Source organism: Gymnoscopelus braueri, assembly GCF_963280865.1.
Source record: "Gymnoscopelus braueri genome assembly, chromosome: 15".
In the NCBI taxonomy this organism is placed as follows: Eukaryota; Metazoa; Chordata; class Actinopteri; order Myctophiformes; family Myctophidae; genus Gymnoscopelus; species Gymnoscopelus braueri.
Genome location: NC_137620.1, coordinates 29,722,344 through 29,748,977, shown reverse-complemented (window position 1 = coordinate 29,748,977; position 26,634 = coordinate 29,722,344). Strand labels below are relative to the sequence as shown.

At 42.0% G+C, this 26,634-nt stretch overlaps 3 protein-coding genes across 5 annotated transcripts; 2 read left to right on the top strand and 1 right to left on the bottom strand.

Moving 5' to 3' along the window:
* Positions 1 to 5,095: 5,095 nt before the first annotated feature.
* Positions 5,096 to 12,366, top strand: gps2 (G protein pathway suppressor 2). 3 transcript variants are annotated; one of them, XM_080451586.1, is made up of 11 exons: positions 5,096 to 5,251; positions 6,267 to 6,387; positions 6,708 to 6,817; positions 8,000 to 8,112; positions 8,219 to 8,298; positions 8,482 to 8,561; positions 8,931 to 9,102; positions 9,337 to 9,423; positions 9,597 to 9,673; positions 10,885 to 10,980; positions 11,619 to 12,366. In XM_080451586.1, the coding sequence occupies exons 2-11, from the start codon at positions 6,294 to 6,296 to the stop codon at positions 11,709 to 11,711; spliced, it is 1,002 nt and encodes a 333-aa protein (XP_080307712.1). In that variant the 5' UTR covers positions 5,096 to 5,251; positions 6,267 to 6,293; the 3' UTR covers positions 11,712 to 12,366. The 3 variants fall into 3 exon arrangements, with proteins under 3 accessions (XP_080307712.1, XP_080307711.1, XP_080307713.1); XM_080451585.1 differs by having other exon boundaries at positions 8,192 to 8,298; XM_080451587.1 differs by lacking the exon at positions 10,885 to 10,980 and having other exon boundaries at positions 8,192 to 8,298.
* A 990-nt stretch (positions 12,367 to 13,356) lies between these two features.
* On the bottom strand, positions 13,357 to 17,667 carry LOC308101476 (eukaryotic translation initiation factor 5A-1-like; the record flags this gene model as incomplete). Its single annotated transcript, XM_080450893.1, has 5 exons — positions 13,357 to 13,419; positions 14,851 to 14,982; positions 15,521 to 15,625; positions 16,088 to 16,269; positions 17,655 to 17,667. 5 exons carry the CDS (start codon positions 17,665 to 17,667, stop codon positions 13,357 to 13,359), a joined length of 495 nt encoding a protein of 164 aa, XP_080307019.1.
* A 2,908-nt stretch (positions 17,668 to 20,575) lies between these two features.
* Positions 20,576 to 26,445, top strand: LOC308101475 (uncharacterized protein; the record flags this gene model as incomplete). Its single annotated transcript, XM_080450892.1, has 9 exons — positions 20,576 to 20,672; positions 22,339 to 22,402; positions 23,275 to 23,308; positions 23,389 to 23,478; positions 24,098 to 24,364; positions 24,974 to 25,056; positions 25,229 to 25,448; positions 25,939 to 26,160; positions 26,419 to 26,445. Exons 1-9 carry the CDS (start codon positions 20,582 to 20,584, stop codon positions 26,443 to 26,445), a joined length of 1,098 nt encoding a protein of 365 aa, XP_080307018.1. The 5' UTR covers positions 20,576 to 20,581.
* Positions 26,446 to 26,634: the final 189 nt, after the last annotated feature.

Here is a 26,634-nt window from a genome sequence, read left to right as displayed (position 1 = left end):
CCCGCCCCTAGCAGCCGCTGATTGGTTCGTATGCGCAGCGGTTCGGGCAGCTTTACTCTGTGAGCAATCCCAGACCCTCCTTCCTGAAACCAAATGCAATGCAATGCATGAGATTTCCGGAGGGAGGGGGTGTTTACCAGGCTAGATCGAAACCAGTGTTGCCAAATTTTGCGAGAGAAACAGCAACCAGGTATATGAAAACAAGCCCAAAAGAAGCAAGCTCTTCGCCCTTTAAACATATACATTGGCTGTTAAAAAATATATAATCTTGAAGACAAAACAACGCAAACACCAAAGCAACTATACAGAAAAACAAGGCCAAAGTTGCACATAATAAGAAGCGGACATGACAACAATGATGGAAACCACAAGTCCCAGAATTCCATTCGAAGAAAAACCGGAAATCACATTCTAACACCGGAAGTGTAATCATTTCACTCAGAGCTATAGCTCCGTTCCGGTAGCAAATATAACACATCCGGTTTTTGAGCTAGCAAATATAAGGTTTCCGGTTGCCTTCAAAGTAAGAGCATCGCATTTAATGTTTTATGAAAGACATACATGCATTTCGAAAAAGACATTTATACAGTGGTGGAAAGTAACTAAGTACATGTAATCAATTACTGTACTATGCATTTTGAAAAATACACGTATACAGTGGTGGAAAGTAACTAAGTACTACTCCATTACATTTCAGAGGCAGATAGTATACTAGTTACTTGTTACTTTGTATATTTTTGATTATAATTACAAGACCACTTCAGCCCTATTTAAACTTTGGAAATTTGAAAATAGCCGATCTACAAGCAAAATATTTTTATATTTATACAAGACCACTTCAGCCCTATTTAAACTTTGGCAATTTGAAAATAGCCGATCTACAAGCAAAATATTTGTACATTTAATTCCATTTTGATACCAGTACTTTTACTTAATTACATTTGGAATTCAGGACTTTTACTTTTGCAGAGTATTTCTACATTGCAGTATTGATACTTTTACTTAAGTAAAACATTTTAGTACTTTTTCCACCACTGCATTGATGGATGTATTTATAAGAATTAGCCTACGCCCTAACAGGTCGTTATTGAAATTGGCCTTTGATCCACATTCAATGGGCACTTAGCACATTTTCCATACACCCATGTTTAACCACTGTGATTAGACTGTAAACAGGTTTCAGATTTAAATTGGAATGCCAAAGATGGCACTCCCCTTTCTATAAATAATAATAGTAGCTTGTACAGGTGTAACATGTGGGGGGTTTAGAACATATTTAACAATACAATACTGTGTGTGTGTGTGTGTGTGTGTGTGTGTGTGTGTGTGTGTGTGTGTGTGTGTGTGTGTGTGTGTGTGTGTGTGTGTGTGAGTGTGTTTCTCATGGCATGGTGTTTTTTTACCTCAATTTCTTTAGAGCACAAAGCCCAAATACCATTGAATATAATATATATGTATATATATATATATATACACGTATATGTATATGTGTGTGTGTGTGTGTGTGTGTGTGTGTGTGTGTGTGTGTGTGTGTGTGTGTGTGTGTGTGTGTGTGTGTGTGTGTGTGTGTGTGTCAATGCAACAACTACAGTAGTTAAAAAACAGTTTTGTCTGAATCCAGCCACTGTAGTCCACACACTAAACCTATATTTTCTACAGAGGTTGTGAATATTTGATTGTTAGGTTAGTGCATCAATGATCTTGTTGTACAGTATGTTAAAATGTTTTGTTGAAATGTATATACAAAAAATCTGTTATTTCTAATTATGCTGCCGGTATCGTGTCTGTGATTATAATGAGCAGGGGATTTGAGCAGGTCACAGCTGATTAGAAGGTTGTAAAGTAAGGTTTTTTTTTAGGCAAACTTTGCAGCATCGGGTAAAGAGTAAATAATATATATATATATATATATATATATATATATATATATATATATATATATATATATATATATATATATATATGTGTGTGTGCGTGTGCGTGTGCGTGTGCGTGTGTGTGTGTGTGTGTATTTATAAGAATTCGCCTACGCCCTAACAGGTCGTTATTGAAATTGGCCTTTGATCCACATTCAATGGGCAATGGGAAGATATTGGCCATGGTGTGGATGTGTTTTTTTGCAATGAAAGACCAAATCACAATATGTGTGAAGCCATACCATTACCAATACTAACATTTCTAAAACAGACATCTGCTTTCCAAAAATGTCACACACGGCTTGCAGCAGCAGCAGCGCAGTCCCCAGCATTGTTTAAAAGAGCGCTTGAGAAACTTGCCAACACTCAGGTGGTGTCATTAGTGTCTCGGCAATTTTCTATGACAGACGTGTACCACATATTAAACAGCTTTGTGAATGACACACTTGGGGCTCCTTTCCTTGGAAATGACCTGCTTTGCCTTAAAAGTCTTGGTCGCTATATTTGTACTCAATGTGGTGACCAGGCCGTACCATCTAGAAAGAACATGTCAGAACTCATAGTGCAGCCACTTGAAGTGTCACAAAAAGGCATCTTGGACACAGTTGCAAAAATATGTTCTGCTCAACTTGACCAATGTGAAACATGTAAGCAGGACTTAAGCTTATCAACCTATCAAGTAATTCACAGCCCACAGACTTTACTTCTCCTGCTAAGATCTGGTGCAGAAATTCCCAAAACGTTCACTCTCTCCTGTCTGTACCACCAAAATGATTATGCTGTGTCCAGCATTTGTGCATTTTTTGACAAGTCACCATATGTGTCATTGTACACGTGTAAAGACCAGCAATGGCATATCATGACAAAAGCATCCAATGACACAGCAGGCTATACCTTTGAGCTGATGCTAAAAATACTGACCACAGCTAGTTGCTTTGTCGTGTCATACGAGAAAACTAATAGTGTGAAACTAATCAACTTTCAGCAGGTCGAACAAAAACATAAATGCACAGACAGATAGAGGGCTAGAAAAAGGAGATCCATTCCAAAGGCAGCTGTGGAGAATAACGAGTGGCTGAGTGATAAGAAGATCGATGAGTACCATAAGCTCTTGCTTTCGAGTGTTGAAAGAAAAAAAAATGCATTTATTTGTCCCAGCACTTTTGTAAGCCAACAGTTACAGAGTTTTTGGTGTGATGACATCAGTGTCCTCCCAGATGTACCACGAGCATCACGCAATTGGTGGAACTACGAGTTGGTGATATTGCCCGTCAACGCAAATAAGTCCCATTGGGGAGCCATCGCGGTAGATTTCACCAAAAAGACAGTGAATGGTGATGTTATAGTATTAGATGTTGTGATAATGGATTCACTACGTGTGCATGAGCAAGACCTGGTTAAGGCATTTTTTCCACTGCAAAGGTACTTAGCATTACAGTACTTTGCATTGTATGGTAGAGGTATGGGTATTACATTTAGATATGAGTGTTATCACAGTTGTCCCAATTTCATAGAACAAACTGACGGCAGCAGCTGTGGTATTTTCACTTGTTTGTTTTCCAAAGCTGTTCTGTTTGATGTGAGCCTCAACACTTTCAAAAGCCACCGTGAAAAGCGAGATTGTGTTATGCATGAGTTGTCAGGCAAAAAGATATTTATCTGAGTACAAAGTTAAAGCATGTACTGTGATTTACTGTATCTTGGACAAACTACCTAAAAGGCTCTGTTGTGTCTGTATTCTTTTATGGTGTGGGGTTGTGTGGCCACTTGTATACACTATTGGGTTAGGGTATGGCCACTTGTATACACTATTGTCTGAAAAGGGCCCTTTTCTGACCCCTGACCTCACTGGACGGCCCGCCACTTTTTTCTACACCTTAGTGCCGCTTAGCGGAGAGTGTGGCTGTGTAGAGAGGGTCTCCCCGAACGCGTGCATACCTCAGAAGTTCCGGCACTAAGCACCGTCTCCTGTCCAGTGTCCAATTTGTATAGGCTATGCACTGAAAACGGCCCTTTTCTGACCCCTGACCTCACTGGACGGCCCGCCACTTTTTTCTACACCTTAGTGCCGCTTAGCGGAGAGTGTGGCTGTGTAGAGGGGGTTTCCCCGAACACGTGCGTACCTCAGAAGTTCCGGCACTAAGCACCGTCTCCTGTCCAGTGTCCAATTTGTATAGGCTATGCACTGAAAACGGCCCTTTTCTGACCCCTGACCTCACTGGACGGCCCGCCACTTTTTTCTACACCTTAGTGCCGCTTAGCGGAGAGTGTGGCTGTGTAGAGGGGGTTTCCCCGAACACGTGCGTACCTCAGAAGTTCCGGCACTAAGCACCGTCTCCTGTCCAGTGTCCAATTTGTATAGGCTATGCACTGAAAACGTCCCTTTTCTGACCCCTGACCTCACTGGACGGCCCGCCACTTTTTTCTACACCTTAGTGCCGCTTAGCGGAGAGTGTGGCTGTGTAGAGGGGGTCTCCCCGAACGCGTGCATACCTCAGAAGTTCCGGCACTAAGCACCGTCTCCTGTCCAGTGTCCAATTTGTATAGGCTATGCACTGAAAACGGCCCTTTTCTGACCCTTGACCTCACTGGACGGCCCGCCACTTTTTTCTACACCTTAGTGCCGCTTAGCGGAGAGTGTGGCTGTGTAGAGGGGGTTTCCCCGAACGCGTGCGTACCTCAGAAGTTCCGGCACTAAGCACCGTCTCCTGTCCAGTGTCCAATTTGTATAGGCTATGCACTGAAAACGGCCCTTTTCTGACCCTTGACCTCACTGGACGGCCCGCCACTTTTTATTACACCTTAGTGCCGCTTAGCGGAGAGTGTGGCTGTGTAGAGGGGGTTTCCCTGAACGCGTGCGTACCTCAGAAGTTCCGGCACTAAGCACCGTCTCCTGTCCAGTGTCCAATTTGTATAGGCTATGCACTCCTTTGAACAGCATCTATCAATTTAGATAAATAATTAATGTTTTAAATCCGTTTTTGTTACACAGAAACATAATATGTGATATATAGCTTCGTTTAAATGCTTAATTTATAGTTTTAATGTGCAAATGAACCGTTTTTCAATGGTTTTCAATGGTTTCTTTTTACTCTAGAGGGTACTCTTATTCTGAAGAGATCGTCCACCGGAAGTCTTATATTTGCTCCGTTATATTTGCTGACTGAACACTGCTCAGAGCTATGTGTTTACACGGTGGATCTGTGAATATGTTTACTACGCATTTTAGAGACATTGTGGTTTTATTTCGTTGAATTCCCACAGAAAAACAAAGTCAAGACAGACAGAGGGTGGACGATAGGTTCTTATCATACGACTCACTTAAAGAAACGAAAGTAAGACATCCGTTTTTAATTTTTACACCACCATAGTTAGCGTTAGCTGGGTTAGCTAGCTAATATTTTAAAAATGTAATATTGTATGTGAATCTCAATATGATACGTTAACCAGCACCCCCTCCCCTCGCCCAACATTTACTCGGGTAACATTTTACACAATCAAACACCTACCGTTAGCAAGACCATAATAAAGGTTCACATTAGCCTGCGTGACCTGTTAGGCCAGTGGTTCTCAACATTTTCAGGCCGTGACCCCCCCAAAATAATCATTTTTGAACTGAGGACCCCCATCCAAATAATCATATTTGAAGTGGGGACCCCCCATTTTGTTTGACTCCGTTCCACAGAGAAATATTGTGAAAATAGTAGATCTACGCGAGGCGTTGTGAGCTTGTAGATCTGCTATTTTCACACTTTTTCACATCATTTGACAATTTCGCCAATGTTTGACCAGATGACCTAGTGTAGTTTGTTGATTACTTTTGATGCAGTGATGGTCTCTTTTTTTTAAGGTATTAAAAAGTCCTTAAATTGTCACTTCACTGTCATCTGGGGCCCCTTCAAAAGAATCATGTGGGGGACTCCCCGGTGGTCCCGACCCACAGGTTGAGAACTACTGTTCTAATATACCACCCAGGCACCCGCGTCTACAGTTTTAATTTACAAAGAGACTTCTCCCTAGCTTGGGAACCTATTATATCTGCCTCGTTTATCACACCTATTGTTTTCTTTGGGCTTCTTTTTCTGTGAAGTTGCTAGTTCACCCCATACAAGACTTGTGTCGTTAAAATGTTTCAAAAATGTTCCAAAATGACCTTTTCGTTTAAAGATAATTTCTTTATTTTTCGTATTTTTTTAGCAGATCTACAAGCTCACATTGCGACGTGTTGTGAGCTTGTAGATCGGCTATTTTCAAATAGCCTTAGCCTATAGCCTATAGCCTTAGCCTATAGCCTATTCTTTTGGGCTTGTTTTCATAGACCTGGTTTCATAGACCTTGTTTCTCTTGCAGAAGCTGGCACCTCCACTGCCTGTCACCATGCCTGCTCTTCTGGAGAGACCCAAGCTGTCCAATGCGATGGCCAGAGCCCTCCACAAGCACATCATGAGGGAGAGGGAGCGCAAGAGACAAGGTGGGTTCACCTCAGGGTTGCCAAGTTAACCGTTCCTTGATATAGGCAAGTCCATTATTTGGAAACTGAACCACCGGTTAGTTTGTTCCGGCCACCTGATGACGTAACGTTCCGACCGGATCAGAAACCCGAAAATGGTATTGATCCCAGGCTACAAGTAAAGTACAGATGCTCAAAAATGTACTTTACTCAAGTAAACAATTGACTTTGTTACTGTCCACCACTGATGACATTTAGTAGTGGTGGTTGACAACTGTATGTATGTATGTATAATGTCACTATATCACTCTCCATATGACTATATGACTCTCCATTCTCAGAGGAGGAAGAGGTGGACAAAATGATGGAGCAGAAAATGAAGGAGGAAGAAGAAAGGAAGAGGACAAAAGAAATAGAGGAGAGGATGTCTTTGGAGGAAACTAAAGAACAGGTTGGGGAGATGTACACTAGGATTACATTACATTACAGTCATTTAGCAGATGCTTTTATCCAAAGCGACTTACAATAAGTGCATTCAACATAGGTAGGGAACGAAACTACTAATCACCAGAAGTCCTAAGTGCATTTTCTGCTAAAACAAGCAACCAAGAGTATACCTAGCGCTAAGGTAAAAGTGCAATATATCAGCTACCTACTTTCTTAAACAGATGAGACAAATAGCAAAATCAAATGAGCAAGAGCTAAAACAAATAAGTGTATCGACTAAACAAGATCCAATAAAACAATGCAATAATAAAACAAGAGTTCGTACAACTAGTTAACAAGTAGGCAAGGCGAAGAGGAAGGGTAGTGTTTCCTGAAGAGGAGGGTTTTCAGCCTGCGGCGAAAGATGGGCAGTGACTCTGCTGTCCTGACATCAGTGGGGAGTTCATTCCACCACTGTGGGGCCAGAACAGAAAAAAGTTGTGACCGTGTAGATCGTCCAGAAGGACCCTTGAGCGACGAGGCAATCATTCGCCCCGAGGTGGCAGACCGAAGTGGTCGGGCAGGGGTGTAAGCATTGACCATAGCCCGGAGGTAAGAAGGAGCTGTTCCTTTCACTGCCCTATAGGCTAGCACCAGGGTTTTAAACTGGATGCGAGCCGCTACGGGGAGCCAGTGTAGAGAACTGAGAAGGATAGTTGTGTGGGAGAACTTGGGGCGGTTGAACACCAGACGAGCCGCAGCTTTCTGAACAAGCTCCAGAGGTCTGATGGTAGATGCCGGAGCACCAGCAAGGAGGGAGTTGCAGTAGTCCAGGCGGGAGATGACAAGAGCCTGGATGAGCACCTGGGCTGCCTTCTCCGTGAGGAAGGGGCGAATCCTCCTGATGTTGTTGAGGAGGAATCTGCAGGACTGTGTCACTGATGCGATGTTTGCCGAGAACGACAGAATGACGATTGTCTTTTCACACCAGACAACATAGTACTTTCATACTAAATACCACGTTGCTGTCGTGCAATGGCAGAACAAGCCATGGTTTCACAGTGGTTAGGTATTTACATAGTTCACTACAGCATGCACTACAACTTAAGCATTATGTGTGTTTAGTTCACTTGCTAGCAGTCAATGTGTTCCTTTAGCATGAATAACACTGTCTCATAATTGTGGTGGTCCGTCACCTCTCCTTCAGGTGATGAAAATGGGGGAGAAGCTGCAGGGACTCCAAGAGGAGAAACATCAGCTCTTCCTACAGTTAAAGAAAGTCCTCCACGAGGAGGAGAAGAGACGAAGAAAGGAGCAGAGGTACTGAACACATTTAGTACATCAGTGCAATGACAATGCTGTGGTGTTAAAACGATACCAGGTTGTAACTGACTGAAAGGTTCTATCCGTTAACATCTCTATCCAGCGATATCACAACATTGACATCAGCCAGCTACCAACCCAGTCTACCGATGCACGCAGGACAGCACCTCATCACCATGCAAGGTAAAGCGTTCCTTTTTGTACTTTTTATGCATCACAGATCAATCTCCTACAGACAAACCTTTTTAGTGTTCAAAGACAAGAGGTTTTATTTGTATTTGTATTTACTAAACATAAGAACCTAAGATATTTTTTGTTAGTCTACCGGTACTTATGTTCACTCAATGTTTCTCTTTCCTTCCTCAGGCAGTCCAGTCAACCACAACAGACCTGGTGCACTGATGGGAGAGCGCAGTAAACAGCTGTTCCAAACCCCTGTCCTCCCAGTGAGTGCCACATGCAACAGTGGAGATTCATAAAAACAGTATGACATCATCTAGTTTGTTCTGAATCCCACAGACAAGTGAGCGTATCCTTCCTCATCCGCTCTTCTCAATTTAAAAAGAATGGCGACACCTATAGGCTGGGTGTCTGATACAATAATTCATGCAGCTGCACTGGGTTCTCGGCTTCTCGCCAGCCCGGTCACCCGACAAAACAGCTGGCACTGTTGTCAAAAGGCCAAGAATGTTGATACCATTATGAAAAATACAAATTAGAGGATCAGCTGGCTCGTGACGTCAGTATGTGTCTAAAGCCTATACTGTTGGAGCAGTGCGTATCCAACCGTTTCCACTTCTTGCACTCTTCCCCAGGGGCGTCATTACCAGACACAGGGGTTCAGCACGAGTTCGGCAGAGCACGGGCAGTTCAGCGGAAGTCAGGGGGTTCATGAGCCCTATGGTGTATCCCAGAGCCAGCATCCCTCCACGTATGCCCCTGGACCCTCTGTGCCTGTCAGCTTCGCCAGCAGCTCTCAGATCAGAGGTATGGCTCACATGCATCATGTGTTTAATGTCTGTGAGCGACGGCACGGCAGGAAACCAATAGCAGAACGATCGGGACGTGTATTTCAATAGATCAATGTCCTTTCATTTAGTCTGTTACTATTCTTTTCCTGAAGTGGCCCCCAATGCACAGATTGAGAGCTCAGTCATTAGATTGGTCACATTTGTGTGTGAAAAAAATATATATGACTGTTGTAATCTTTTCCTCCCACAGCTGGTGCATCTGCATTTCAGGCCATGCAGTACCTTCCCCACCAGCAGACTGGCTACCCTGTCCACGGCCACTTCACCTCCCAGCCAGGTCCGTTCAGCTATTAGCCTACTAGTAACCCCCCCCCCCCACAATTTAATAATTGTATCTATAGTTGGGATATCTACCAGCATAATACTATCATAAAACTTTGGAGTTATTATATTAAAGAAGTTTTGTTTTATGAGTTGCTATCCATTTCCTTTGTACCATTTCCCCTTTAGGATTCATCACAGGAGCAGGAATACCACTCCAGAAGCAGTTAGAGCATGCCAACCAACAGTCGGGCTTCACCGATGCCGTAAGTCCCGGAAACCAGTTGAAATTTACTGTAGTCCCACTTAATCCTCCTAGACATGCAGTGGAAAGTCTGGGGGGACAGTTTCAGGCTTCTGTAAGAAGTCAAACATTAATGTCCTTTTTTTTTTACTTTATGCAAAAAGTAAATAAAAATCAACTTTCAGATTCATGTTGCACCTTAATAGTTGGTGTCTCGAGGAGGTTAACATACCCATTACATACTTACGCCTATAGCCCAACTTTGGGCATAGGCCACAAACAAGTGCTCTCCAGGCATCCCGGTCCTGGGCCAGTTTCTCCAGCTGTTCCCATGTGTGGCCAGATCTCTTCACATCTGCATCCAGGTCACGCCGCCAGGTGTTTCTTGGTCTGCCCCTCTTCCTTTTCCCTTGTCGGTTCCAGAACTGGGCGTATCTTGTGATATTAGATGCAGGCTTGCGAAGAGTGTGGCCAATCCATCCCCAGCGTATTTAGAGGATTTCTTCCTCTACAGGGTGTTGTCTTGTTCGCTGGCACAGTTCCAGGTTACTGATTGCATTAGGCCAGCAGATTCTGAGGATTCTTCTAAGGCAGGTGTTGTTGAATGCCTGGATTTTCTTCATGGTGTTAACAGTTGTTCTCTAAGTTTCTGCTCCATACAGCAGAACAGGCTTCACTATGGAATTAAAGATCCTGATCTTGGTGTTTATGGGCAGATCTGAGGATCCCCAGACATTCTTCAGCTGATGGAAAGCTGCTCTTGCTTTGCCAATCCAAACTTTCGCGTCGCCATCTGTCCCGCCCAGTTGATAGACAATACTCTGCCCAGATTGGTGAAACTCTCCACCACCTCTAGTGCTTCACCTTCTAGTGTGATAGGGTAACACTGTCAGTGTTTATTATGAGGACCTTGCTCTTTCCTCTGAATGGTGAGGCCAAGGCGTGTTGAGATGGCTGGGACTATGTTTGTCTTCTCCTGCATTTGATGTTGGGTGTGGGAAAGAAGGGCCAGGTCATCAGCGAAGTCCAGGTCATCTAACTGTGTCCACTGGATGCCATTTCTTTTCTGAGCTGTAGTGGTAACATACCCATACCTAGCGTAATAACAAGCTATATAGACATGAGCTCCAAATGCTTTGGGAGCTCAATATTTAATTGGAGCTAATGGCAGCTTGGAGTTGGCATCATCATCATCGGTCTTATCATAAAGCCCTATTCATGATGTTCTTTCAGGGTGCGTTGAGACCCATGCATCCTCAAGCCCTACATGCCTCTGCTGCTGGGCTGCTCCCCACACCCTCAATGGCAGTCCAGATCCCTACATCCAAGGTAAACCCTTGAAAAATACACAAGCCTCTATCACAATCGCTTGCCTTTAGAGTACGACGGTAAGAGCAAAATGGGTGCCCTGTGAATATGGTCAGTTGTAAATGGTAAGGTATAATGGTGAAAAACACATGCAAATTTTAATAGGCGCTTGCTGCATGCTGGTTTATGACAATGGTTCCAAATACTAGGGGACAGAAGCCCCGAGCTGAGCGTGCTCTACAGTCAATAGTTTCAGAGAAGGATAGGCGGGTGCAGACTCTCAGTGAACAGTCTATAGAAACAGTCCACACTCACAAGGTGAATTTTCTTTATTTACCGCAGCAGCAGTCTCTGACAAACGGACACGTTTTGGCTACTCAGACGCTGATGAAACGAAACACGTCCGTTTATGTCAATGGTTACACCTCTCTCTTCCCCCTGGCTCCCCCTTCTTCTTCTTTCCATTCTTTTTTTATGGAAATAACAAATGATGGAGCTTGCACAAAACATAATTTCACCCACTGTTTTGCACCTGTAAACCTGTGATGTGACAATAAAGTTTTGATTCTGAACACCACTTTAATGTCTTTAGTTCTATTTTGACTCCTGTAACGTTTTGTCCTGGGAGCGGTAACATTTTCCCATAACTGTGTTTCCAGGCCCAGTTCCAGAGCTCTCCTCAAGCAGCACCTCGCCACGCCTTTCTGCCCCATGCCCAGAGTGGACAGAGATTCTATCACCATGGCAAGTGAGCCGAGTTGCACCCCACAGAGTAAGCTAACATCACCATGGTGATCACTGAGATTTCATTGGCTCCCTAAAATACCCAGGGAATCACTTGGATTAATAACAGAAACGACTTCTTCAAAGCGCTCGAATGATGATGTTTGAAAAGAATTGCCCCAAATTACTGGGTGTTGAGCTTTGTCTCTTGTAAAGTATTATATGTTCTTTTTGGGCTTTTCACTTCGTCTTTTCCTTTCACAACTGTGCTTCAGTCAACAATAACATCCAGCTTCAGTTTATGTAAATTAAAAAGGATATGCCATGTGTTTGGTTTGAAAATGTTTTATATTTTAAACTTTGCTCATTGTACAATGAAACGCATTGTTAGTTTGAATATAACCCTAAAGAAATTATTGATTGCCGATTTATTTTTATTTTAGCACTAGAATCCTTGATCAGTGTGACATTGATGGGTTATCTGGGCTAAAGCCAGATCCCTGGCCTTAGCCCTCACGAAGCTGGATGTTAACCACTGATGAAAAGGCAATTTATCCTGTGAAGTACAACTGATGTTTTTTTGTTAAGTAAATCTTTTTTGTTGTTGTTTTCTTTCAGCAATTCAGTGTATCTATGCCGTTTTAAAAGATTTTATGTTCTTTAAGTAAACAAACTACAAAATCACACCATTTCTAACAATTTGTGTCATCTTTAATTCTGGTTGGGGAAACAATCTGCAGTTTGGACTTGTATGTGCATGAAAAGGTTAAAGACACCAAAATCCCATGACTTTTCCAATCGTACTGGTACTGGATCCCAATACAAAGTAAGAGATGATGTCGGATTATCCAGTCATATCTTCAACCTGCTCTGACGCAGACCAGAAATGTAAGATAGGAGAAGAGGGTCTTTCTAGATGACATAAGCCGTGAATAAAGAGAATGAGAATGGATGACGACGACTTTACAAAAATAAAAGTTACACTATAGAAAACTTGTACACAATAGAACTTTATTCTACAGCCCACAGTTTTCAGGTAAGAAAGTGCATGGAGATGCCTGACCCAAAGCCGTAAAGACAGTAATAATGCTGCATTGCTTTCAAATCCATGGTAACATTAGCCCTAGAAACATCATACATTTAGCTACACAATCCAGACATTTTCAATGTGCTCAGTGTAGGTTCATGAATTGCCATTTATCCTGTAAAATAGGAAGCTTATGATCTTGGCTGACACAACAATGATAAAAAATACGTAGCAATAATGATTGCCAGAAAATGTCATTTTCGCTGTGGGAGAATGTGCAAAAATATGTTTTGATGTTTAACAAAAAGAATTAGTGCAAATGCAGTATATATTTATGAACATTTTACATGGGAAATGTTACTTTATAACATAGTAAGTCAAACATAGTAAGTCACCTCTTGGTGACCACAGTTGCTTCCCCCTTGATCTACTGTCGAACAGCACATATTTACATATCATATACACACACACTGAACCAGCATGGCGTCATGTGGTGTAACATACATCCACACACCCGCGCGCGAGCGAGCACACACACACACAGCCACTCTTCTTCAGGCAGGCTTGAGTCAGGCGGTTGGCAGGGTGAAGGGACATCTACGTAGGTTTCGGTACTGCTGTAGCTCTCTTTATTTACCTGCAGGGCTTTATTTACCCATGGCTTTGATGGCAATTGCTGACTCCTCTTCCATTGCGTGTAGGACCGTAATCTGAGAAGGGGACATGTCAGAAACCAACATGGTGGGTGAGTGAGTCTAAATGAACCTAGCATGCCTATTCTGGGGCAAACATGTAGATTGGCTATTTCCAGCAAAGAGATTTGGTGTTGAGGGAAAAAACGAGGGAACCTAGCATAGACCCCTGGGGGACTCCAATCATTGAAGTATCCACAAGTTTCCTAGGGCGTTATGGGCATCACTTCCTGTCGATTTGATCAGGTATCAGGGATCAAATCGACAGGAAGTGATGCCCACAACGCCCTAGGAAACTTGTGGATAGAGCGTAGCAGTTTGGATTCGGAAGTTAAAAAAATCCCTTCATTTTCTCCATAGAACAGCAGGTCCCAACCTTTTCTGGATCAGGGCCCACTTTAAAATATCGTCTATGGAGAAAATGAAAGGGATTTTTACTTTACTTGACTGACTCCAGCGCCGGTGCTAAACAGGCCACTGCTACGCTCTATATACTGTAGGCTTTAAGTGGTTTATCTGTTCCTTCCATTGTGCTGCTGATTTGTCCCATGTCTTGGTGGGGGTTTAATCCATAGACCACAAAATCCATTAAAAACCCACTACATAATATCACAAATAAATGGTTGTGCGCATGCCAAACAACATACAGACATACAGTGTATGTTGTGAAATCCATAAATATAGATTATCACCCTCATTTGTCATTGTCCAAGGTAATCCATCTGAGGGCCTGCTTGATGCTGCCAGGCCCATGGTTGGACAAAGTCAACTACTGGACAATAATTTGTTTATCAAATACCCATAGCCTTATCACAAAGACATAAATACTACTTTAATGAATAGATTACATTACTGTCAACGAGGAGCTGCCTCTGTGATTATCATGCTGGGATTTCCCCCACGCAAGACCTAGAAGGTTGAGTGTCTAAAACGGAAATACCAGAATTTGACGGAAGTACCGCCCAAGGAAATGACGTGGACGCTTTACAAATCTGTTTACGTTCTCTGTGAAGAAGTTTCCGGGGGAAATACGTACGACGGAAGTCCCGCCCCTATATACACTCTGCTTTAGGTCGTGACCAGGCTCTTCTATTCTCAGAGTAAGGCTGGGAACGAGGCTAGATTTCCCCCCAGTGTGAGGAGGGAGTTGGCTGAGAAAATACAGGCATCTTGTGAACCGTTGGAAGGTTTTAAGCTATATTTTGGTTCTTTTACAGCTAAATAAACTTGTCTTCTCAGCCATGAATTCTACCACAACATCTGCAGCAACCATGTTTCGTGGCCGATTTCCATCCATGTTTGAAATGTTGAGTTCAGTGCAGCTTCACCCTCTCTGTCATTTTATCACATACCTCATTCAGGGCAAATAAAGGCTGGGTATGTGATAAGATGTAAATATAAACAACATTAACATATTTCACATCACAGCAGGTGACAGACAATACTGACGAGCATCTCCTCTCCAGCTTCATGCTTGCTCTCAATCTCTTTGCCCAGGTCTCCATCTGGAAGCTTCAGGTCCTCTCTCAACTCGCCAGAGTCCTGGAGCAGGGTCAGATAGTCATCTTGAATCCCAATCAGCTAGAGAAACACAGAGAGGGACCAGCATGAGGGATGAGAGGGCAGGACAGGAGAAATAAGATGAAGAATGGAAGGGGTGTAGGAAGTGAGAGGGGAGAGGATGCGCATCGTACTGGTTAGATTGATTGCCAGTTTTGGCATCACTGAATAGTCTCATCATCAGTCTACTTTCAATGCATCAAATAGTAGTCTTGGATATAAACACCAGCATGTAGATTGCAAATGTAGAATGAACCGTCTGTTACCCTTTCCCACTGGGAAGAATGTAGGTATTAGTTTAAATAATTTAAACCCTATAAACGTAGTTGACACAGGGGTCCCCCAGGGATCTATACGTGGTCTGCTGCCTTTTTCCCTCCACACAAAATCTCTACTCAGAATGTATCTACAAATTCCATTTACCATCAATTTACAAGCTCACAAAGCGGCGCATTGCGATGCGTTGTGAGCTAGCAGATCAGCTATTTTCTCTCAACGTTCACCCGAGAATAGGGATGCTGGGGTTCATGTGGTAAATTGATACTGTCCTAGGACTCACCTGATAATCCATTCTCTTGATGTTGGGGACGTCCATGTTGTGAGTGGAAGGACAGATATCCTCATGCTTCTTACCAGAGAATATGTCAATACCCACCATGTGGACCTGCAAGCACAAAGGACACTGACATTCGTCTGTGTCATCTATACACACTAAAGTCAGTCTCATTGGCCAACTGTGCTGCCACATATGTCTAAACTGACTTGGTCGTTTGCCCATTATGGGTTCACATGCATACACAACAAAAATTATGAAATGTAGACAGTGAGATCTAATATAGGTCACGTTGTCCCTTCCCGTCCCTTGTCATGTCCCCCTCAGTATGGGGGGACATGACACCCCCCAAAGAATGAGTAGTTACACCACACCCATGCCTGTGTATTATGCTTAAAGTATCTGACAGGAAAGTGCTGCTGACTAACTAAATACTGAAAACTAGTTGTGCTAAGTTTGCTCATGCTGTTTCAGAACCACAACAAATCTCCATAATTATCTCTCCCAAGTGGCATAGTAATGTCCTTTTGTATTTCCAGGTCAAGTCCCACAATTCTCAGCTTATAGGCTTACCTTGGCATGGCCGTGCTTGCCAGTCTTTGAAGTGGACATCTCGACAATCTTGCAGGGTCTGCCTTTCAGGACGACAAAGCCGTTTTTGCACAGGGCAGAGCACTGCATGGGGAAGGTGGCGGATGCCCCTGCATCGCCTGTCTGGAAGTCCACCTCTGCATCTGCCGTACCTGCTGACCTGACTGTGGTGGAAAAAGTTATCAATACTGCAATGAAGAAATACTCTGTTACAAGTAAATGTCCAGAATTAAACATTTATTTGAGTAAAAGTACAAAAGTATTGCTATCAAAATATACTTAAAGTACAAAAGTAAAGTACTCATTATGCAGAAGGTCCCATTTCACAAGTTTTCAAATCTTTTGAAAATAGCAGATCTACAAGCTCACACGGCTGAGCTCAATTTAGCGAAGTATAACTTCTATACAGGACAGGTTTGTTTGTCATTGTAGCCCATGGGTGAACTTTAAGAAAGAAACCTACAGTATATCTTGTCAGTGAAATAATAATCTATGAGAGAGAGAGAATGACACAATTGAAAATATTGAGTATCCTATAAAGTAGGTCTACTTGATGCAAACAGGCCACCAGTTATCAATAAGGTTATAAATAACAACAGACATACAGACCTTCATTGATCCCCTTCCCCTTTGGGATTTCAGTTGTCAAGAGGAGTTTAAAAAAGGGAAAGTAAAAGTAATTAGTAAAAATGGAATTAAGATGTTTATATTGTAATGAAATAGATAGCTAAGTTAAGTCTACCTAGCCATCTGCACTTGCACTGATTGGATTAGCAAAGTGTATGAATGAACTATGAATAAATATAGATATAAATATGCATGGGAATAACATAAGTATGTGCTCACATGTAGCTAGTACTAAACTGTCACCAGTAATATATGAACGTAACTTCTATTATCAATGAATGAATGTTTGGAACTTTGGACAATTGTACAGTCAGTGTAAGCCTGTCTACAGGGCATGTAATATTATGTTCAGTCAAACAACATAGACTCACTACTGTATGTTGTACATTGCAACATCTATCTAACAGTGAAACATCACAGCAGTTAAAGCAACTTATGATACTTAATTCACGCTATAGTGTGATAACTATAAATTCAGATAGGACTAGTATCAGGCTACAGTTGCATGCTCGTTTGAATCAACACTGACAACGTAAAGTTGTCATTAAAACAATATGTGGAGCAGGTTGGTGGTGTTCTCTTCTCCATAGTGTTGGGGTATGTGAGTGCAGCCTAGTGACAGATAGGTGGGCAACAAGGATGAGTTGGCACCTCTGTGTTAAATTGGCTTTTGTTTCCAAACATATATATATATTTGTTTTAAAAACATATATTTGGAAAAAGTAAATTATACATGATTAGAACTTGCTTAAACATTCGACAATTAAGGTCTAATATTTCAACAATTGCTACAAATTGCTACAAAACATCATTTTGGGGCATAAACAAGAAGTTGAAGGATAAAATGAAGTCTGATAATGATGCATGTTCACGTCATGTATACTTTGTCCAAAAAACATTTTGGACAAAATAGCCAATTTACATCGAGGTGCCATATAGGTCCATGCACCTCAGAGGCAGAATAGCACCATAGTAGTTAATCATTTAAAATGTCATATCAGTGTCACTGTTTTTAACAACCCATGCAGACTGCAAATTAAAACACATCAGGAATAATATCGGCTCTAATGAATAAAGCCAATAGGCATGATGGCTTCTTGTGTGCAAGATGGCACATACATCAAGCAGAGAAAGAGTAGTGAAACTTGTGCTTTCTGTGCATTAGGGCTTCAGCCAAACCACGGCAATATAAACAAAAGAACCCGGCCTAAGGATGGAGCTTAGCCTACTGTTATCCTGCAAGGCAAAACGAAGTGGACCACCAATCACATCATATTTTCATTCAGATTCCGTTTATTATGAATATATAACGTGGCTGCTACACACAGACATGCGCACAATATAGTCGCTGCTCACGTGCAAACACGCCCCGTCTGCTGGATGTTTTGGTATTGAACGTACCCTCACCCTGTGATAATGCGTTTCCTTCCCAGTGGAACGCCAATCGCTTTAAGCCGTGCTCCCTTTCTCCCTCTATTTGCTCCCTGTTTCCGTGCTGCCTGTGGACGATGTTGTGCCTTTCTCCTCCTTTATCAGTCCCGTCCTTATTCTTCTTTCATCCCTGTCATTTACACTCTCCTCCTCCTCCTCCTTTCTCTGCTTTCGTTTAGTGTGGAACAGATGGTTGCAGTATATGCTCTTGCGAGGGGAAAAAGGAGGCACAGGCTTAGGTCAGACACCTGCCCCAAAAAGAACCCGTCCAGGAGTCAGGATCACAAACCCCCCTGTATGTAGCCCACAGTCTCTCTACCACTGTATGTAGACTACACTCCACCTCTAACACTGTAGCCTATGTAGCCTACACTCCATCTCTCTCTCTCTCTCTCTCTGCCACTCTATGTTGCCTACAATCCTCTCACCACCTCTCTGGTAGCTACACTCCTCTCTCTCACTCTCCCTGTCTCCCACTTTATAGCAGCCTGTAACAGTAACAGTGAGTCAGGACCTGATCGGATGAAATAAAGTCAGCTCAGACTCATGTGGCAGCTTTGGGTGTTTGTGCTGATCTGGCAAGGAACCATGTCTCACTGGCGGCCTCCTGAGCCAATATCCATCACACAGTAACAGAACATGGGGCGGCAACACATAGGCACAAGGGCGTTATCGAAGAAATTGATAGATTTTTTATTGACATTTTGTTTTTGTTTTTTCCTCATGGACCTACCTGTGGATTAGTAAAGCAACCTTTGGTTGAACTTGACACTTGCCGAAACTCTGCACCTTAATCTTCATGTACATGCACTGATACTCTTCTTACTCACCTTATTTCGAAATTAATAATAGAATTAATATGTAGATACGTTGTTGTCTCTTTATTTATTCCCCCCCCCCCCATCCCTTGCCTTCCTCCTATAAACCTGGGCCTAGGCCAGCCCAGCATGAACTAAATATTAAGGCTTGGATGTAGAACTAATAGATCAGTGCAGAATTGTCGATGGTTAACTCCTGGCTCATTGACAACATACTGTCTTGTCTTTGCACCTTGGTAAAACTGCATACGGCAGTGAGTCTGTTCTTTTTGGTTCCAGAATCAAACTGAATAAAGCGTATGAGTTTAAGGTTAAGTTAGATGAAGAATTTATTTCTGTAAAATCATCAGTGAAATACCTGGGTTGTATTTTAGAGAGTAATTTGGATGTTAAAATATAGCCAACAAAGTAGGCCTACTGGGCAAGGTCTCAAGTCTGACAAAATGTCTAGCTAGAACCTGTTAGAACCTGAAGTTATTAGATAGGGAAACTATGCCAATTTGAGCCATTTCTTTAATTTCATGTCACTAAATCTTTTCCTGCATTTCTTCTTGGTTTGAAAGTTTAATCAAACTCCTCAGTTTTTATGTGTTGGGGTTTATTTGGTGTATTTATTTAGCTGTTTGTTATATATTTCATTTATTTCCTACGTCTAGTCAGTGAAATAATAGTGAAATTAAACTGTTCATCATTTTGCTGGGGACCCCCCAAGGACCCCTGGCTGGGGGTCCTTGGGGGAGCACTGACCCTCCAGTGCATCTGAATTTAAGTATTGTTTGGCAATTCTATGAGCAATTTGGTTCAATTTGTACACTCTAACATCATAGTTGAATTCAAACTGAGGATTTGACAGTGTAGGGTAGGCTATCAGAGATTTAAAAAAATCCAATCAAATGAGGGTCTGTGGCCTAATCAGCCTGGGATTCCTTGAAATGAAAAGTGTTGAGAATCAACTGGTCTACATTATTTTGCCCTTGCCAGGATCCAGCATTCAGTGGTGATAAAAGTACTCACATTCTGTACTTATGTAAAAGTATCAATACTGCAATGAAGAAACACTCTATTACAAGTAAAAGTCCGGAATTCTAAATTCACTTGAGTAAAAGTACAAAAGTATTGGTATCAAAATATACTTAAGGTACAAAAGTAAAAGTACTCATTATGCAGAATGTCCCCATTTCACAAGTTTTCAAATGTATTTTGAAAAGGCCGAAAATGTATGTAGGGCTGAAGTGGGTAATGTTTTGTAATAATGTTTTGTAATAATAATCAAAATCTACAAAGTAACTAGTAACTCAAGTTTTCAAATAATTGTTGTGGAGTAAAAGTACAATATTTGCCTGAGATGTCTTTGAATAGAAAATTGGAAATACTCCAGTAAAGTAAAAAAAATACCTCAAAATACAGTACTTGAGTAAATGTACTTTACACACCACTGTCCTCAACCAATTATACTCCATGTCTATTGGGAAACCAATGAGGGCTTGGCTTACTCAGCAGCAGCCTGGAGGATGTCGGGATAAAACTAGCGGCGGCCGAGTGAACAGTTTGGAAAGAAGTTATAGGGGTATCACTGAAGATCAAGTGAATCCCTGAGAGTATGACCGACACCGAAGCACAGAACGACCCACCATCAGTGCCCCCTGCGGAGGAAGAAGTGGAAGAGCCACAGCCGGAGAGAAAGATCATAGGTGCGTGTGAGTGAAAGGATCAGTGTTCCGAGTCATTTAGAAAGCCAAAGATACCCTTAAAGCCAATCAGAAATGTAATTTTCTTTCGTATGTTTCAATGCCAAAAACCCTTAATCGCCAAAGAAGGAAAGCAAGCAAATGATAGATTTGATTGGGTTGTAGTTTGTTGAATGGACATCAGTAGGCTTGTATCAGGATAGTAATTTATTGGGTTATTTAAGGGTTTGCCCAGTTTGATCTACTAACACAAATATTTCACAAAGTCTTTTTGACTGTGGGCAAGTTAGTTAGGCCTTCTTTGAGAACTTAAGGAGTGGTTCACCCATTTTCTATCAATTACACACCCCATGAAGCCTTGAATTCATGGGAGATGTCTATGTTTTTATGTCAAATTCCTCAGCCAATAATTCGGTGACAAAAACATAAACGTCTACATGAATTTAAGGCTTCGAGACGTGTAATTGATAGAAAATAAGTGTTTTTTTGGGGGGGGGGGGGGTGAACTACTCAATTTAGTTTCGTTTACTGACCTAGCTACACGTATCCCACATTTACACATGATGGGACAACCTGTCAACAAATCTGTTAGATCTACACAATGAATCAAAGCTGAAAGTACTAGATTTTTTTGGTTCAAATAAAAACATTTGTTCGTTTGAGCGTGATCGCACTTTTTCCGTGTTGATTGCCACCTGATTGCCACCGGTGGTGTAAAGTGATTAAGTACATTTACTCAAGTACTGTACTGAAAAAAAGATCAAATATTTATTTTCCATTTGGATGTGAATGTAGGTTTAATACCAGTTTGAAAATGGGACCTATGTGTCCTTGTATGAACTGTCACGTGTTCTGATGGAAGGCATGAGGAACGCACACGGGTGCAAGTCATTCAATCCCATTAAATCTGCTGGGAAACGTTTTATGATCAGAGGCAGTGGTGGAAAGTAACTAGGTACATAGTCAAGTACAGAAGTACAATTTTGAGGTATTTTTGCTTTAGTAGAGTATTTCCGATTTTCTGTACTTTTACTTCTACTCCACTAAATCTCTGAGGCAAATATTGTATCTTTTACTCTACTATTTGAAACTTAAGACCACCCCAGCCCTATTTAAACTGAAAATAGCCGATCTACAAGCTCACAACGTGCATTGTGAGCTTGAAGATCTGCTATTTTCAGAGGAAATTTACACATTCGAAAACTTGTGAAATGGGACCTTCTGCATAATGAGTACTTTTGGTACTTTAAGTATATTTTTATGCCAATACTTTTGTACTTTTACCCAGTAAATTTTGATTACCAGACTTTTACTTGTAACAGTGTTTCTACATTGCAGTATTGATACTTTTTACTTGAGTGAAGAAATGCAGTACTTTTTCCATTAGCCTACTGTCGGTAGTTCTGATTTAAAGGTGAGGACGATAAATGCAGCTCAGCTCTGTAAACCTCCCTCTTGACCTAGTAGTGGGTTACAAGTGTTGGGGTTAATCATTTACATAGTAGACATCTGCAGTGCTTGATAAACACTACACTGGATTAGAATTTGCCTTATTTTCTTAGATTTTTTTTAAACAGTTTTATAGCCATGTCTCCCTTGTAAATATAAACTGGGTATACAAACTATGTAGGCTATATTAACTGATTCATGTATCATGTCTCCATTTTAGCCACCTTGGTCCAGGGCACAGTGAAATGGTTCAATGTGCGTAATGGATATGGCTTCATAAACAGGTACAATGTTTCCTTGTTGTTGGACTGTGGGGCAGTGAAATTGCACTGTGTTTAATGATGATCTTGGATCAATGAGTTGCTACCACTTGGTGTACTCACTGCGGTGTCCTGTGGCAGTAATAAAATGAAGGGGAATTTCACTTTAAAATCACCTTTTGGTGTTATTTTAACATCTGCTTGGGCATTTGTGTGCACCCAGGCAGTTTTAAGCAGCTTTATTAAGTATTTGGATATCTGATTAATTTTATCAGACACTCCCCCTCCTTACTAAACCCATTGTAAATTAGTTAAAACTCTATTTTAACCATAGACTCATTTAAAACAAACATCCCTGGTTCTGGTGACATAATCCTAATGCAGTGGTTCCCAAACTGGATCCCCAAATTATTTTGGGGGGTCCCCAGATGATTGGCTTACTGTGCAACATTGTTTTCTCACTCAACGTTAAACAAACCAACAAGTGTATACAGGGTATCTGCACACTGGTCCCAAGTTCAAATGTGACTATTTTGGGTGGATTGCGGCCTGAAATGTTTGGGAACCCTTGTCCTAATGCATGAGGGGAACCCTGTGTTTTTTCAATTGAAACAAATTAATAAAATGTGATTGAAAAAACATAGCCCCCTCACGCATTATGACAATATCGGTCACCAGAACCATTGATGTGTCTTTTCAATGAGTCCATTGTTAAAATGAGTTTGAATGGGTTTATCACATGATGTGTATCATTTTGGATCAAGCTACTAAAAAACTGTCTTGGGTGCACACACAAGCCTGAGTAGATGTTAATCAATGCCCCTTCTATCTGAAGCATGTTGGCCTATATGTTACATGTATGAGTTTGCCAATGATAGCTGTTTTATCCCCCATAGAAATGACACCAAAGAAGACGTGTTTGTCCATCAGGTGGGTGGTTGTCGGTGTCCAAAATATGTTTTCTGTGTAGCTTAATGTTTTCAACTGATGCAGGTGATCTGTTCCCTCAGACCGCTATCAAGAAAAACAATCCTAGGAAATTCCTGCGCAGTGTGGGAGATGGAGAGGTCGTGGAGTTTGACGTTATAGAAGCCAGTAAGGTAAGGATAAAGAATTAAACCTACAGTATAGCTACCTATTGTCTATATAACTCCTAAAAATCTGTCCTATTTTGGCTGCAATATTCTTAGCAATTTATTGATCACTTTTCAACTATCAAATCTTGAAGTGTGGTATTTATTTTATATTGATGTAAAAAAATGTCAATTCATGTGTTAAATAATTGATTATTCATATTAACCACTTACGGGTGCGGTCACACCAAACTTTAGTAGTTGGAAAAATGATGGTTCCCTCGTGCATTAGTTCAATTTCAGTCACCAGAACAATTTGACGTGTTTTCAATGACTAACAGTTTGAAGTTGAATGGGTTTATATAGGTGGGGGGTATGTCTGATCAAACATCAAATACCTAATTATTATATTAAATCAAGCAATTTAAACTAACACACTGTAGTTGACATGAAAATTAACCCAGCTCTATTTTATACTTTGACTAGCAGCTAAAATAGCCGATCTACAAGCTTGTAGACTTTGAAACAAAATAACTAACATTTCTGCCAAGATTCATTATTAAAATAAATCTGTTTATAATCAATTAAATTGATTGGCTCAATTAACTGTTGCACCTCTTGTCCCAATCCCTCCCTCATCCCACAGGGCTCAGAAGCGGCCAATGTGACGGGTCCAGGCGGGGTCCCTGTCAAAGGCAGCCGCTATGCACCCAATAAACGCCGCTTCCGTCGTCGCTTCTTCCCCCGTGGCTCTCGACCCAATGACTCGGATGCACAGGGCGACGGCCAGGGTTCCGCTTCGGAGGGCGGAGTTGAGGGTGGAGTTGAGAACGAGGGCGCGCAACCTGTGCAGCGGCGCCGCAGGCCTCGTAGACCCAGACAGGAAGCACAAGAGGTGATGAGCGGCTCAGAAGTAGAGGCAGGCATAGATATACATGCCTCATTGGCCTCTGCAGTTCATTGGAGTGACCTGTATCTCGTTCGCCATTTTGGAGAAGGCAAGCTTCCTGACTACTGGCCAATCACAGAGTCTTTTCCGGGATTTTTATACAACTAGATTCTTCCAAGTCCCGGAAAAGACGCGCTGTGCTTTGCCAGTAGTCAGGAAGCTTGCCTTCTCCAAAATGGTGCCCGAGATACAGACGCCTCAGAGCTGGAGGGAGGCATCTACTATGGAGGCAGGCATATAGAGGCTTTCTTTATTGGAAACTGAGTCAACTCCAGTCAAGTTCCGCTGAATACTTCTGTTCTTCACACATGGAATAAAAAAAAGTCTCTTTCAACCTGCAGATTTCCTCAATTTGCTTTGATTGGTATTACACTATTGCACAACTAATTCAGATATTTGGATTTATGACAAATGAGGAATATGCACTCGATTTACCAACTTTCAGCTTGAGAACCAACTTTGGTGTCTACCTGGTATGTTATGTGCAATCTTTAGTGTATATCTTGTGGTATACTGCTGTGAGGCCTGATGTGTGTGTGTGTGTGTGTGTGTGTGTGTGTGCGCGCGCGCCAGGGGGAGGCTGTAGAACAGAAGACTGATCAAGGAGGCGACCAGCAGAGGCCGCTACGGCGCAGATTCAGACCTCCATACCGCAGGTGACTAATCTCATCCCTGCTCCATGTTTCCACACTTGTACTTTCCCCATGCTGGTTGTATAAATGCTGTGTGTACCAAAGGTTTACTTTTTTTTTTCTTAATCATTGTCCCAATGAGTCAAAAACATCCCTGAAGAATCCCTCATGCCTTTTGATGTTCCTTGGTCGACAGGCCGTTCCGACCCAGAACGCAATTCAAGCAGCAATCGGAGGGCCAGCAGGAAACCCCCCTGGGGGAAACCCAGGGGGAGGAGGAGGAGGTGGTGGTCAAGCAGGAAGAGGCCCCTGGTGGCCAGCAAACCAACGGAGAAGCCTCTGAGGGGCAAGATCAGAAGCCCCGCCGACAGTTTAGCCGCCGTAGACAAAGAACCTCTGAATCGTCTGTCTCTAAAGTAAGCATTGGTAGCAATTGGGACAGATGTCAGGAATTATAAAAAAAAAAAAAAGCATGCACTAAAGTTTATCATATAATATGAGCAAGGTTCAAGCTAAACTCATAGTTGTGCCATGTCAGTCTTGAAATGCCCCTAAAGAATTGCACATGTGCCATGGGTGGGGTTGTGCCATGTCAGTCTTGAAATGCCCCTAAAGAATTGCACATGTGCTATGGGTGGGTTATCATGGTGGACTGGTTTGATATGTGTATATAGACTGGAATCTAAACGCAAAATGTGTTTGAGGTGAAACCTCATGCACCTGTTATATTGAGTTATATTGCCTCTAAGTTGCCATCTTTATGTTCGTAACTGTGCATGGCTATGAAAAGGTTAAGTTGTGTGCTGCTGCTCACGTCCATAATTAAATTAAGTTCAGAAATGCACTCTTTGAGAAATTTGATTTTGCGTTACTTAGTAGTACTTTTTATTTTTTCCCCCCCTCTAGAACGGGGTAGAGAAGCCTGCCTCGGAGCCTTCCTCTGAGCCTGATGCCTCGCCTCAGAAGCCTGATACCTCGCCTCAGAAACCTGATACCTCACCTCAGAAGCCTGCCTCGGAGCCCAGTACTCCGCCTCAGACCTCAAAGCCAGCTAATGTAAAATCTGCATCAAAATCACCAAAGGCCTCTCCTAAATCACCAAAATCGCCTGAGGTGAAATCACCTGAGGTAAGACATTAATTTTATTAGCATTATGCCCACACGTTTTCCATAGCATTCCACCCCATGCCAGTTTGTGTTTAACTCGTATATCAAGTTTGACACATTATTTCCTCTCCTTGCAGCAGGCACCTGTCACAACAGCCCCTGCACCCACAGTGTGACATGGGTATTGCGTGACCCTTTGAGGTGGGACTTTAGTATGTATGTAATGTGCTAGTCTTTTCTCTTTCATTGTGTTTGTTTTCTTGTTCTGTGTTAAACTAGTGTAACCCTGGGTCAAACATGATGTAGGGTTGCACTTTTTGCATTGTAGGTGCCATCTTGCAGAGGATGACTTTTTTTTTTAGCATAATTTAGTTTTTCTACCAAGAGGCTTATGGTAGACTCGTACCAGTTAAGAGAGTAACATTTTATACATGCGTCTTTAGAAAAGGGCATTAGTCCTTTTCTGAATTAAGCCCTCTATTTCTGACTCTTTAA

Bases quoted from the DNA above. Each gene is read 5' to 3' on its own strand.
- gps2 (XM_080451585.1), top strand. From the start codon at position 6,294: ATGCCTGCTCTTCTGGAGAGACCCAAGCTGTCCAATGCGATGGCCAGA. The intron at 8,113-8,191 runs GTACTGAACACA...ACTGACTGAAAG, and splicing joins AGACGAAGAAAGGAGCAGAG to GTTCTATCCGTTAACATCTC. The intron at 9,103-9,336 runs GTATGGCTCACA...TTCCTCCCACAG, and splicing joins CAGCAGCTCTCAGATCAGAG to CTGGTGCATCTGCATTTCAG.